The 13,541-nt window shown below is 49.0% G+C and overlaps 1 protein-coding gene across 1 annotated transcript in view; it reads right to left on the bottom strand.

Annotated features, from left to right (window-relative positions):
• LOC121001628 (kinesin-like protein KIF20A) overlaps positions 1 to 13,541 on the bottom strand; it is a 132,729-nt gene that overhangs the window by 84,078 nt on the left and 35,110 nt on the right. Inside the window, exons 5-7 of the mRNA XM_040432795.1 lie at positions 5,901 to 6,085; positions 4,164 to 4,239; positions 3,898 to 4,056 (exon numbers count right to left, since the gene is read on the bottom strand). Coding sequence (XP_040288729.1) covers positions 3,898 to 4,056; positions 4,164 to 4,239; positions 5,901 to 6,085 — 420 coding nt within the window. The remainder of the gene's footprint in view (positions 1 to 3,897; positions 4,057 to 4,163; positions 4,240 to 5,900; positions 6,086 to 13,541) is intronic.

Below are 13,541 nucleotides of genomic sequence, written 5' to 3'. Positions count from 1 at the left end.
AGGGGCGCTTCTGGGAATGGGAGCAGAGAGGACTTTGGAAAATTGATTATCCAGCCGAACTGTTCTAGAGTCTGAACAGTGATCCGGGCGCTGTCCTCGGCCTGCAGAAGCGAGGGGGCTTTTATCAGGATATCGTCCAGATAGGGCAGCAAAGGAATGCCCCTAGTACGAAGAAGCGCCATGATCGTGCCAGGATCTTGGTAAAGACCCAAGGGGCGGTTGCCAACCCGAAAGGAAGGGCGACAAACTGATAGTGACGAGCCCCAATGGCGAAGCGCAGGAATCGTTGGTGAGATTCTGCGATCGGAACATGCAGATAAGCGCCCTGGATGTCCACGGACGCGAGGAACTCCCCTGGAAGAAAAGAAACAATAACGGAGCGGAGGGATTCCAATCGAAATCTTCGCACCCGTAGAGATTTGTTGAGCAGTTTTAGGTCCAGGATCGGACGCACCGACCCGCTTTTGTTGGGACCACGAACAGGTTTGAATAAAAACCTGTGCCCTGTTCCTCTGGAGGAACGGGGGTAATAACCCCCCCGGTCCAGAAGGGAAGAAAACTGCCCATTAAGAGGTCTGAGGCTCTGATCGGATCCCCCGGAACGCGAGAGGGAAAAAACGTTCCGGTGGTCTGGACGCGAACTCTATCTTGTAACCAGACGTTACAATCTCTAGAGCCCATGCGTCCTGAACACGAGTCCAAACCTGCTGATAAGAAAGCAGGCGGCCCCCCACCACGAGGGGTGGGGGCGCCCCTTCATGCAGAAGATTGCTTGGGAGCGGCAGGGCGAGGTCGACTGTGTCCTCGGGCGCCAGGTAGGCTGGGGTTTGAAAGAGGGCTGCTTGTGGGAGTCATGTGACCCTCCTGCAGAGGAAGTAGGAGACGACTTGTTCATAGAGAAGCGGCGAAAGGACTGGTACCGAGAACCGGAAGTCCTCGCCGAAAGGGGCGCTTAGCCCTAGCCTGGGGAAGGAGAGTGCTCTTGCCCCCAGTAGCGGCAGAGATGAACTCATCCCGTTGAGCCCCAAAAAGTCTGGATCCCTCAAAGGGGAGGTACGCAAGGGAACGCTTGGAGGAAGCGTCAGCATCCCATACCTTCAACCAGACCTCCCTGCGTTGAATGACCGAGAGGGCCGAAATGCGGTCCTGGTGATGGCGCTGCAGCCACATTGAGAGAGCTCTGGCCACCCATGCCGAGGCAAAGGCAGGTCGCAGGGACGTGCCCGCCAGTGAGAATATGGATTTTGCCAGAGAATCTAGGCGCCTGTCCGCAGCGTCCTGCAGAGAGGAGCCGTCCAGGACAGGGAGGGCCGTGTTTTTGGGCAACCTGGCTACCGGGGAAGGGGGGGGGGTCCACCCTAGGGGGAGAAGACCACTTCTCCTCACTGTCCGCCGGGAAAGGATAGAGAGTATCCATGCGTTTTGTGGCGGAATGCCCTGGCTATGACAGCAGAAAATTCCTCATGGACTGGAAAGACAGTAGCCTCCGGTTTTTTGGGAGGAAAAAGGGCAAACTCCCTCCTAGTGGAAGGAGGAGAATCCCCTTGGAGATTAAAAGGTGTCACAGACAGCTGCTACTAGATCAGCCACCATGGTGGAGAGCTTTGGCGGAAGGTCCCGCTCCGTGACCTCGTCCGAGCCGGACAATTCCCCTTCAGACCTGCGCTCCCTAAGTGGGGGGGGAGAGGAGTCTGAGCAAGCTTCTAGCCGAGGAGGAGAAGCGGAGTCATCCGAGGAGGGATGCTGTCGCTCACGCTGCCTCTTAGTAGTCAGGCGTCCTCTGCAGGAACCACTGTGAGGGGACGGAGTGGTTGGCGCCGCAGGATTGGAAACGGACATACGTTCCATGAAAGACATGGCTGCCTTGGCGAACAGGGCCAAATCAGCGGCCGCGCTGGACATGGCAGATGCCCAAGTGGGGGCCGCAGGCTCCGTAGTGACCGGGGGGGGGCTGGACTGGGCAAGAGAAGGGGGAGAAAGGCGATTCTGTCCAGAGGCAGGGCAGGAGGCACAGGCACCAGTGACTGAAAGTGGGAGCAGACACTCCAACAGGACCCCATTGGGGTCTGAGAAGAGGTCTTACCAGACTTAGTGCAGGAAGGAGCCGGAGGTCCGATTAGGCTCCGCCCCCGGACACGATAAGGCTAAGCCCCCCGGCCGCGTCATAGGAGCGCAAAAAGAGCTCTGTTTAAAGAAGGGAAGTAAAATGGCCCCCGGCGCCGCTCAGCGTGGAAAAAACTAAAGTAAGGCGTCCCCAGCAAGGGGGATGGCAAGCCCAGAGAAGCGGAGACCGGAGGGGGAAGTGCTCCGCTTGTGAGATAAAGCGGCGCCGCTCAGACATGATATGCCGCCAGAGAAGGAGCAGGGACGTCCTGTTAAGTGCCTCCATGACGCTTGCGCCCCAGACAGAACAACAATGCCACCTAGATCCCCATTCACCCAGGAGGCCCATAGGTCTTAGAGCATAGAGGTAGGTAGGGAGGGAGGGAGGGGGGGGGGGGGGGGGGGGGGGGGGACACACAGAGGTGCAGCTTCATACTAATATGCTCTTCAGACATCTGACTCCTTGCCCAGGAGTGCAGTGCTCTGGTGGAGTGTGGCAGCAGGTGACCCAGGAGCTGGTGGGATGCCAGAGCTGACAGGTCGAGCCCGGATCCACTTGCCTTCTTGGGGGGATAATGGAGGCAGCCTGGCAACGTCCAACAAACTGCGGCGGGCACACCATGGGGGACCAGGAAGGCGCAATGCCGACCTGCGTCCCCAGCTGGAAGAAAAATAACAAAAGGGAGACGAATGAAAAAGTGTCAACCTCCTTCACCAGACACTAAGCAAAGACTGAGTTCCTCCTGGTGGAGTCGGGGGGTATAGCCCGAGGAGGAGGAGCTCTTTTGTATTTGCATAGTGTCCCTGCTACTAATACCTCTAAGCTATACCCATGGTCTGTGTCCCCCAATGGAAAAAAGTACGAGAAAGCTGTTTGTCAAAAATGTCTTATGTTAGAGAGAGGGAAAGAAAAAAAAAAAAGAAAAAAGAAAAAAAAGGGATGTGGCCAGTTATTACATGCTGACCAATAATGGCAATGGTATTTTAAGACCGTAAAGACACATGAATTTACAAGTCAAAAACAGTGATGTGGCAGCACCCTAAAATCTGTTAGCTGCCATCTTGTCATATGACAACTACTGTTTGTGTTCTAGCTAAAAGGGTTGTTGAGTTATGGAAAAAAAATTAAAATTATATATTCTGTAAATCTGATTGGCAGCAATATATAAGCTAAGCAAGTTTAAGGCAAAAATATTTCCTTATTTCCCTGGTTCTCTTCTGGTCTTTTGTTTACCTGCAATAACAATCTGAGGTTTTTGTGCCCCTCCTACTCTGCAAAGGGAATGAACAACAGTGCTGCCCTGAGTGACATGTCTGCCTGCGGGGATACTGAGCAGCATGTTGTATGTGTAAGACTACGACTCCCAGCTGTACAATGACACCGCTGACACACACAGGATCTTCTCCCTACCTGTTCTTGCTTGTGCAATGCTCTGCAGAACTTCTCCAGTCTGTCAGCTTCTGTGCCCAACATTTGTCTGCTCACTGCCTGCAGCTACTCAAAGCCTTCTGCCCCGAGTCTGTGCTGCTGAAGGGGTTAAAGTTTTTCCTGAAGAATCCAGGGAGAGAGCAGACAGCAGCAGATGGCAGTGCAGGGGGGGGAAGGGGGGGGGGGGGGGGGTTGCCAGCACAGTGATACAGAGCTGCGCTCAGGCTTTTGCACGAAACATCAGGGCAGGGACAGAAGCTGACATCACAGGTCATGTGACCTCAGTGAGCTCTAAGAAAGGAGCCACTGCAGATGCAGTAAGTGCATGGTAAAGCATTTACATTTGATTACAAAACACACACTACCTTTCACATAAGAAGTGCCTAACTGATCATCACAAATCTTCAGTGTTGCCCTCTTTTGGTTCTTTGATGTAGAGAACTGGTCCAGTAAGTCATACACATATTCATTGTAGATTTCAAAGAAAGATATCCAAGCAGAGAACTGATTTTGGTCACTACATCCTAGAATTATACATTAGTATTATTAGTTTACAACTGAAAACACCCCACAGTTCTTGGGATTCACAAAACTCAAATGGCTCAGTAAGCGGAACCAGTGTCTGATTTACCTTGATCATCAGCTAAAGCATCTTCATAAACCAGACTTCGCAGATTACCAGAACTAGTAAGAGTTTTCATACCATCCTGGAATACAATTATAGCCATCTATTAGCATTTCCTATGAATTGTTCGTGCGCACCTGCAAAATGAGTACCAAGGAGCTTTAGGCCTCTTTCACACAAGCGAGTTTTCCACACAGGTGCGATGCATGAAGTGAATGCATAGCACCCGCACTGAATCCTTTTTTATTTCAATGGGTCTGTGCACACGAGTTTTTAATTTTATTTTTTTATTATTATTATTAATGCTTTGGGTGAGAATCACAGCATGTTCTATATTCTGAGTTTTTCACCCAGCCCTGGCCCCATAGAAGTAAATGGAGCTTATGTTAAAGGGAACCTGTCGCCGGGATTTTGGGTATAGAGCTGAGGACATGGGTGCGGACATGGCCGCTAGCACATCCGCAATACCCAGTCCCCATAGCTCTGTGTGCTTTTATTGTTTAAAAAAAAATATTTGATACATATGCAAATGAACCTGAGATGAGTCCTGTCCCTGACTCATCTCAGGTTAATTTGCATATGTATAAAAGAGGTTTTTTTTCCACAATAAAAGCACACAGAGCTATGGGGACTATGTATTGCGGATAGCTGCCATCTAGCAACCCATGTCCTCAGCTCTATACACAAAATCCCAGTGACAGGTTCCCTTTAAAAACACATTGCATTAGGATGTAACCTGGTTGCAGTCCGGGTGCAAGGTGTTTTTCACTGATGGTTGCTAGGAAATGTTTGTAGCCTCCGCCTAGCAGTGTAAGCTTGTAAACACAAAAGCCCTTGCCCTGCGCTATAGACCTTTGATGCTCATCTCAGAGAGGCTGCTGAAAAAAGGGAATATATCCGGGTGCAGCTCTGAAGTCCCCACCAGTCACCATGAATATGCAATGTAACCTACAGGTAGCATGTTAAAGAGCAGGACGAGTTGAGCAGATTGATATATAATTTTATGAGCAAAGTTTCAGTAAAATGTATTTATAAATTCCTGCTTTGGGCTTTGAAGTGAAGGAGGCGGTCTTATCAGTGACTGACAGCTCTCTCTGTATACAGTCATGGAAGGCAATCACTGATGGGACCCTCTCCTTGACATCAAAGCCCAGAATGAGCAGGAATTTACACTGAATATTTTCCCAGAAAAACTAGATTAATATGCTCAGCATCTCCTGCTCTATAATGTGCTGCCTGCTGCATCAGGAAACCTGACCACGAGACCATAGCCTAAAAGGTGCTTTACTGTTTGTAAGAAGTATTGACTATATAGCAAGTTGATCCAAGTTAATTTGTTACTTATCATGAGTTTTTATTTACGTTAACACGTTTATAGGGGGATCTTCCGCCAAAAGATGATTTTTATGTCATACAAGATGCAAAAACAAATGGGAAAACTGTTGTTCAGACAATTACACAGGCCAATGACTGGGAACGAACGTTAGGGCAATTTGCCTCCTGTAAACATTCAATGAACCTATATAAAAAAATACATATATAGAGCACGTTACCAGCAGATGTGTATACTTACTATATCTGCACAGTAACCAAAATATAGGTCTGTTCTAAACACACAAAATCAATCCATCATTCTGTAATATAGCAGCTCCACAGCGTCTAGAATTCCTTTGCTGCCATCTTGTGGACAGCTAGTACAACAGAAACAGTAGGACCTAAAGCTTTAGGTTTCCAAGTACCAACCTCTTTTAGACTGGAAAACAGAGCTGCTTTTAAGACTTCTTCTTGCTTTACTTGAGCAGGATCCAGTTTCATAATATCATTGCCAAGATACGGCTTTAGATTCATCTTGACATACTGCCGACCTCTAATATGACCAAAGACAACGTCCAGTGATCTAGGCAGAATACCTCTATCTTTTGGTGTCCCTAAGGATTAAACAAACAAAAAAAAAAAAAAACACACCACACACAATCAATTTAACAGTCTGTGTATAAACATCATATTTATCTACTGTTTTACTGCACAATTGTCAATTTTTCAGAGCCCTCTAACAAAATGCCAGGTATGGCATGTGGGGGGGGGGGGGGGGGGGAGAAAAAAAAATTGATTTTTGTACTTACCGTAAAACCATTTTCTCGTTGGATGCATTGTGGGACACAGCATCATTGGTATATGCCCAGCTGCCACTAGGAGGCTGTCACTAGAAAGGGAAAGTGTTAGCTCCACCCAGATGGGCTAAAACGTACCAGTTGGAACAAAAGCAGTAGGAGCACCAAAATAGAGAGCGAAAAGTGAAGCCAACATGTCCTAAACCAGAAAGAGGACCATTATCGAAGAGTCTCAGGAAACCCCGAAAACCTGAACAAAGAAAGAAAACAACGAGGGTGGGATCTGTGTCCCCCAATGGATCCAACGAGAAAAGGATTTTATGATGAGTACAAAAATCAATTTTTCTCGTGAATGGCATTGGGGGACATAGCACCATGGGACGTCCCAAAGCAGTCCCCAAGAGCAGTAAGAAACAGCCATGCGAAAAGCCTAGCGCACAGCCGCTTGCAGAACCTCGCAACCCAAACTGCCATCACAGAGATCAAGGAATGGATGTGGTAAAACCTGGAGAAGGTGTGAACAGAGAACCAGGTGGTGGCCTTGCAGACCTGGGAGGCAGAGGCCAGATGCCGGACCACCCAGGATGCCCCAGCCCGCCCTAGTGGAGTGAACGGTCAACCGTAAAGGGGGAATCACAACCCTCCGCCACATATGCTTCCTTGACAGACGACCGAATCTAATGATTGTGGCTTTGGAGGCTTGTGAGCCCTCTGGGACGACAAAGAGGGAGTCAGAACGACCGAAGGACTCCGTTAACTGGAGATACAGCCGGAGCACCCAAACCACATCCAGACGATGGAGAGACGTCTCTCTGGGATGAGAGGGGTTGGGACAGAATGAAGGCAGTACAATCTCCTCATTAATGTTGAATGAGAAAACAACCTTAGGAAGAAAGAAGGGAACTGGGCGCAGGACAACCTTGTCCTGGTGAAAAACCTAAAAAGGGGGACCGGCAAGAGCGCCGCCAGCTCAGAGAATCTGCGAATGGAGGTAATCGCAACTAGAAAGGCAACCTTAAAAAGATTAAGAAAAGGGAGATCTCCTTCAAAGGCTCGAAGGGAGAGGACTGAAGGGCATCCAAGACCAGCTTCAAATACCATGGTTCCACTGTAAAACGGAAGGTGGGGGGGGGGGAACGTGATGATCCACCCCCTGAAGGAAAGTTTTCACTTGGGAATGAGAAGCCAAGGGCCTTTGGAAAACAGACAAGGCCGAGACCTGACCTTTGAGGGAGGGCCAGGCGGAGACCTTTCTCAAGGCCGGCCTGAAGAAAGGCAAGAATCCTAGGGACGGAAAAAAGGAAAGAGAGAGTGAACCTTGCCAGATTCACACCAGGCAAAATAAGACTTCCAGGTACGATGGTAGATCCTGGCCAACTGGGATTTACGTGCATGAAGCATAGTCTGGATGACTGACTCAGACCGTAGAACCCTCAGGACCGCTGCTTCAGCTACGCCGTTAAATGAAGCCGATGTAAACGCGGGATGCAGTGATAGCTGCCATGGGGTGTCGGCGAGCAGAAAGAGGAGATCTGTGTATTACACCCTGCGGGGCCAGTCCGGAGCCACCAATATGAACCCAATCTATTTTGAGGCGCTTGAGTACCCGAGGAAGAAAAGGAGGGAAGACATACAGGAGACTGAATTGGGACCATGGGAGCACTAAGGCATCTACCGCAAGAGCCTGAGGATCCCGAGACCTGGAAACAAAGCAGAAGTTTGTGATTCAGACTGGAGGCAAAGAGATCCACATCTGGGATTCCTCAACGCCAACAGAGCTGTTGAAACACCTCTGGATGGAGAGACCACTTGCCTGGGTCGACACATTGGCGACTGAGGAAGTCTGCTGCCCAATTGTCAACTCCAGGGATGTGGACACCAGAGAGTGGGAACGTGTCCCTCTGCCCACCGCAGGATGCGAGAGGCTTCCTTCAGTATCGCCACGCTTCTGGTGGCCTCCTGGTGGTTCAAATAAGCCACCGCAGTGGAGTTGTCCGTCTGAATCCGGAGGGGAAGACAGCGGAGGAGGAGAGTCCAACAGGAAAGAGCTAAGAAAAATGGCCCTGAGATCCAGGATATTGATCTGCAGGGAGATCTCTAGTACCAACCACTGACCCTGTGCTGTGAGAGACCCAAAGACTGCCCCCCAACCTGCTAGGCTGGCACTGGGGAAGATCACCTGCCAACGGGGGGGGGGAGGGAATATGCCGAGGGAGATGGTTCAGGAGCTCAGCCACCAACACAAGTGCCGGCGGACCTGAGGGGAAAAGCGGATCGGGCGATCGAGGCTTGACTGAGACTTGTTCCACCAGGCAAGAATTGAGAGCTGAAGGGATCGGGTGTGGAATTGGGCATAAGGAATGGGAGGCAACCATCCAGCCCAGAACGCGCATGCACGCCCTGATGGACAGAGGACACTGCTCGCAAAGGCGAGCCACCACCTTGTCCTGGGGAAGAAACACTCGTCCGAGGAGAGTGTCGAAGACCATGCCCAGGAAATCTATCCTCTGGCTGGGAACAAGGAGAGCCCAGACAGGGTGATGTGGAGGCTGGACAGGTTGTCCACCCAGGACGGAGCCTTCATTAGACTATCATCCAGGTAGGGAATTACTGCAACTCCCCTGACACGGAGAAGTGCGACGAGGGGAGCCAACACCTTTGTAAAGACACTCTGAGCAGATGCTAGGCCGAAGGGCAATGCCACGAATTGAAAATGCAGAGAACCTACCACGAAGCGAAAGTACCCCTGATGAGACAGAGCTATGGGGACATGAAGATAAGCATCCCGGATGTCGATGGACGACAAACTCGCTCACCTTGAGGGAAGCAGTCATCAATCTGAGGGACTCCATGCGAAAGTGACAAAGACAAAATGATTGAGCGCCTTCAGATCCAAAATGGGGCGAAGAGAACAGTCCTTCTTGGGAACAGTGAAGAGATTCCAGTAAAACCTCTGAAAACATTCAGAGGGCAGAACAGGGACGATCACTCCATGCGCGTGAAGGGAATGAATGGCCTGAAAAAAGTGGCCACCCAGGAGGGGGACCAGGGCGGCGACAATTGGAAGAACAGACCTGTGGGAAGGGAGAATTCTATTTTGTATGCGGAGGAAACTACCTCCAGAACCCAAGCGTCGTCCACGCTTGAGCCCCAGTGATCCTGAAAGGTGAAAAAAAACGACCCCCCCCCACTCGAGGAGGCGACCCAAGCAGGGGAAAACAATCATGCAGATGTTGGCTTTGCAGACTGGGGATTGGAAAAAAGTGCAACCCCCCCCCCCCACAATAACGTGAATCCCACCTCCTGGCCAAAAGTGGGGAACTCTTTGCAGGCTGAAGTCGCCTATCTGGGTGACGCCACTCCTTGGCCAGGAGTGTGTCGAGATCCGCACGGTTAGGGAAAACCAAAGCAGGGCGCCAGGAACTGAGGAATGATACGGATTCCTGAGCCGAAGAGGAAGGGGTCTTCCTGCATGTGAAGAGCGTCCCTAACTGCCCTGATGAGATCCTGCATGGCCGCAGACAGGGCTGTGCTCTGCTCCAATCCGGAATCAGAGTCAGAGGTGTCCCACGAGGCAGCGGAAGGGGAGGATTAGTCACAAGCCTCAGACCTAGAAGCAAATAGTATTGTAGAAGCAGCACTGTGCGGTCTCACGATAATGCGTCTTATTTCAATGCAGCAGCCTAACCGTAGGCCCTTGATCCATCAGGCCATATGGTATACATGTAAGAAAGAAGATGGCTTCGGCAGCATACCGCAATATCAAAAGAATTCTTTAATCGTACCTCCAGACACAAACGGCAACGTTTCGACTGTACACCAGTCTTTGTCAAGCCCAATAACATCAATGCTGATAGGCATATATATACCCCCACATAAAATACACACCCCGTTACATCAGTACAAATCAATGCATAAAAGAATACATATGTGCACATTCCAACTTACAGCTCATGACATGTCTACCAAGCTCGTGTTGTTCACCTCAGCGTTCCCTTGTCTGTATTGCGCAGCCGCGTCGCAACACATTTGCATACCAGGAAGTATCATGCGTCGCCATGGCACCCGGCAGCGCACGTGTCTCTAGCCAATGGGCTGCCAGAGGCACCCACTGACGTCACAGCCTGCGCGTCCACCCCGTGACACTCACCCAAGCGCCCGCCTCCGTGCGTCAATAACGTAGGTCACATGCGCAGCCAATGACAACACAGCGATAGCAACGGCGCCACGGTCAACGCTACTAACTGTAAAGTAAATATGTGCAATCCGTATCCAAAGTGAACAGGTCTATGCACTATGAAGCCCCTGTCCACAGCGATGATAACCTGGTTAGAAAAAGGCATCAATCCGGACTGCATATATTCACACACATGACAGAAATGGAAAAAAAACATATCATAACAAGTGTGGTACACAGTAGCCACAGTCTGGACAATGTATCCCATATCACAAAGATCATAACCCATTGTCAGATAGATTAAGGATTGTTCCCCCGGGGATGCGTTACATATAAGTTTAAAAACATGATGTCCCTATACTGTGAGGACAAAACAGTGACAAATATCAATCAATGGATGAGACATTGAACTCTATATTCAAGCCAAAAGGTTGTAGGGACCTAAGGGTATGGATCCATTTAACTTCCTTTTTCCTCAGGATTCCCTTCCTGTCCCCACCTCTTCTCAAATATCCTACGCTATCGATAACTCAAAATCTCAATTGATTGATGGAATGTTTGCAATCAATGAAATGTTTTGCAACCGGTTTGTCGAGTGCACCTGTTCTTATTGTGCTTTTGTGTTTGTTAATTCTTTCCCTCAATTCCATCGTGGTCTCACCCACATAGATCAAACTACATGGGCACTGTATCATGTACACCACATCTGTGGATTTACATGTATAGTGACCTTTGATCTTAAACCGTTTACCACTGTATGGATGTGTAAAACCGTCACCTTTCATGATGCCACCACAGTTGCAACAGGAAAGGCAAGGGAAATTACCATTCCTCAGTGGTGCTAGTCTTTTCTGTCTATCGATGTCCTTCCCCCCTATATCCGCCTTCACCAATCTATCACGTAGGTTGGGGCTCCGTTTGTATGCCATCATTGGGGGAACTGAAAATTCAGTGACTGCAGGCAATCCTTTCTGCAGGATCTGCCATTCCTGACGTAGGATGGTGGCTATATTGCCGCTATCACTCCCAAAGATGGATACAAATGGAATTCGGGGGGTCTCCTGTTTTTGTGGTTTCCTTATCAAAGTGGAGCTGCGTTCCATAGATATAATTCTATGTTTAGTACGGTTGATCAATTTGGTGGGATAACCTCTCTTACTGAACTTATTGCACATCTCATCCACCCTAAATCCAAAGAGAGTGTCATCTGATACGATACGGCGTACCCTAAGTAATTGACTCCACGGTAGGGAGCTTACCATATTCTGAGGGTGGCTACTGTCATACATTAACAAAGTATTCCTGTCTGTAGATTTTTAGAAGAGATCAGTACAGATCCTCCCATTGCGCACCTGAATTCGGACGTCAAGGAACGGGCCATTTCCTGACAAAGCTGAATTCACTTGACTTGCCGGCGGAGTTTTTGCTTGTGAGTTTTGATGTTGTATCCCTGTATACATCCATTGATCACTCCTATGGTTTGAATGTCGTCGATGTGGCCCTGGCCAGCACAGAACTCTCTCCTGGGGCGCGCCGGCTGATCCTCGCCCTCCTGGAGGTGGTCCTGAGGAGAAATTATTTTCTCTTTGGGGACACCTTCTACCAGCAAAAGCGGGGTGTGGCGATGGGGTCCAATGTGGCCCCCACCTACGCAAACATCTTCATGGCGGAGGTAGAGGATCGGCTTGTGTATCGCTCCATATTTTTTGAGAGAGTTCTGTGCTGGTGGCGCTACATCGACGACATTTTCCTGATTTGGACGGGTACTGTACCCGAGTTGGATGAATTTCATGCACACCTGAATTCTGGGGTCTGGGACCTGCAGTTCACCGTGATGCATTCTGCCCGTGAGCTGCAGTTCCTTGACGTCCGAATTCAGGTGCGCAATGGGAGGATCTGTACTGATCTCTTCCAAAAACCTACAGACAGGAATACTTTGTTAATGTATGACAGTAGCCACCCTCAGAATAAGGTAAGCTTCCTACCGTGGAGTCAATTACTTAGGGTACGCCGTATCATATCAGATGACACTCTCTTTGGATTTAGGGTGGATGAGATGTGCAATAAGTTCAGTAAGAGAGGTTATCCCACCAAATTGATCAACCGTACTAAACATATAATTATATCTATGGAACGCAGCTCCACTTTGATAAGGAAACCACAAAAACAGGAGACCCCCCGAATTCCATTTGTATCCATCTTTGGGAGTGATAGCGGCAATATAGCCACCATCCTACGTCAGGAATGGCAGATCCTGCAGAAAGGATTGCCTGCAGTCACTGAATTTTCAGTTCCCCCAATGATGGCATACAAACGGAGCCCCAACCTACGTGATAGATTGGTGAAGGCGGATATAGGGGGGAAGGACATCGATAGACAGAAAAGACTAGCACCACTGAGGAATGGTAATTTCCCTTGCCTTTCCTGTTGCAACTGTGGTGGCATCATGAAAGGTGACGGTTTTACACATCCATACAGTGGTAAACGGTTTAAGATCAAAGGTCACTATACATGTAAATCCACAGATGTGGTGTACATGATACAGTGCCCATGTAGTTTGATCTATGTGGGTGAGACCACAATGGAATTGAGGGAAAGAATTAACAAACACAAAAGCACAATAAGAACAGGTGCACTCGACAAACCGGTTGCAAAACATTTCATTGATTGCAAACATTCCATCAATCAATTGACATCGAGTTATCGATAGCGTAGGATATTTGAGAAGAGGTGGGGACAGGAAGGGAATCCTGAGGAAAAAGGAAGTTAAATGGATCCATACCCTTCGGTCCCTACAACCTTTTGGCTTGAATATAGAGTTCAATGTCTCATCCATTGATTGATATTTGTCACTGTTTTGTCCTCACAGTATAGGGACATCATGTTTTTAAACTTATATGTAACGCATCCCCGGGGGAACAATCCTTAATCTATCTGACAATGGGTTATGATCTTTATGTGATATGGGATACATTGTCCAGACTGTGGCTAAGTGTGGCTACTGTGTACCACACTTGTTATGATATGTATTTTTTCCATTTCTGTCATGTGTGTGAATATATGCAGTCCGGATTGATGCCTTTTTCTAACCAGGTG

This window comes from Bufo bufo, chromosome 5, assembly GCF_905171765.1.
Source record: "Bufo bufo chromosome 5, aBufBuf1.1, whole genome shotgun sequence".
In the NCBI taxonomy this organism is placed as follows: Eukaryota; Metazoa; Chordata; class Amphibia; order Anura; family Bufonidae; genus Bufo; species Bufo bufo.
Note: the sequence above shows the minus strand (reverse complement) of the source record. Positions and strands in the feature narration are given on the sequence as shown.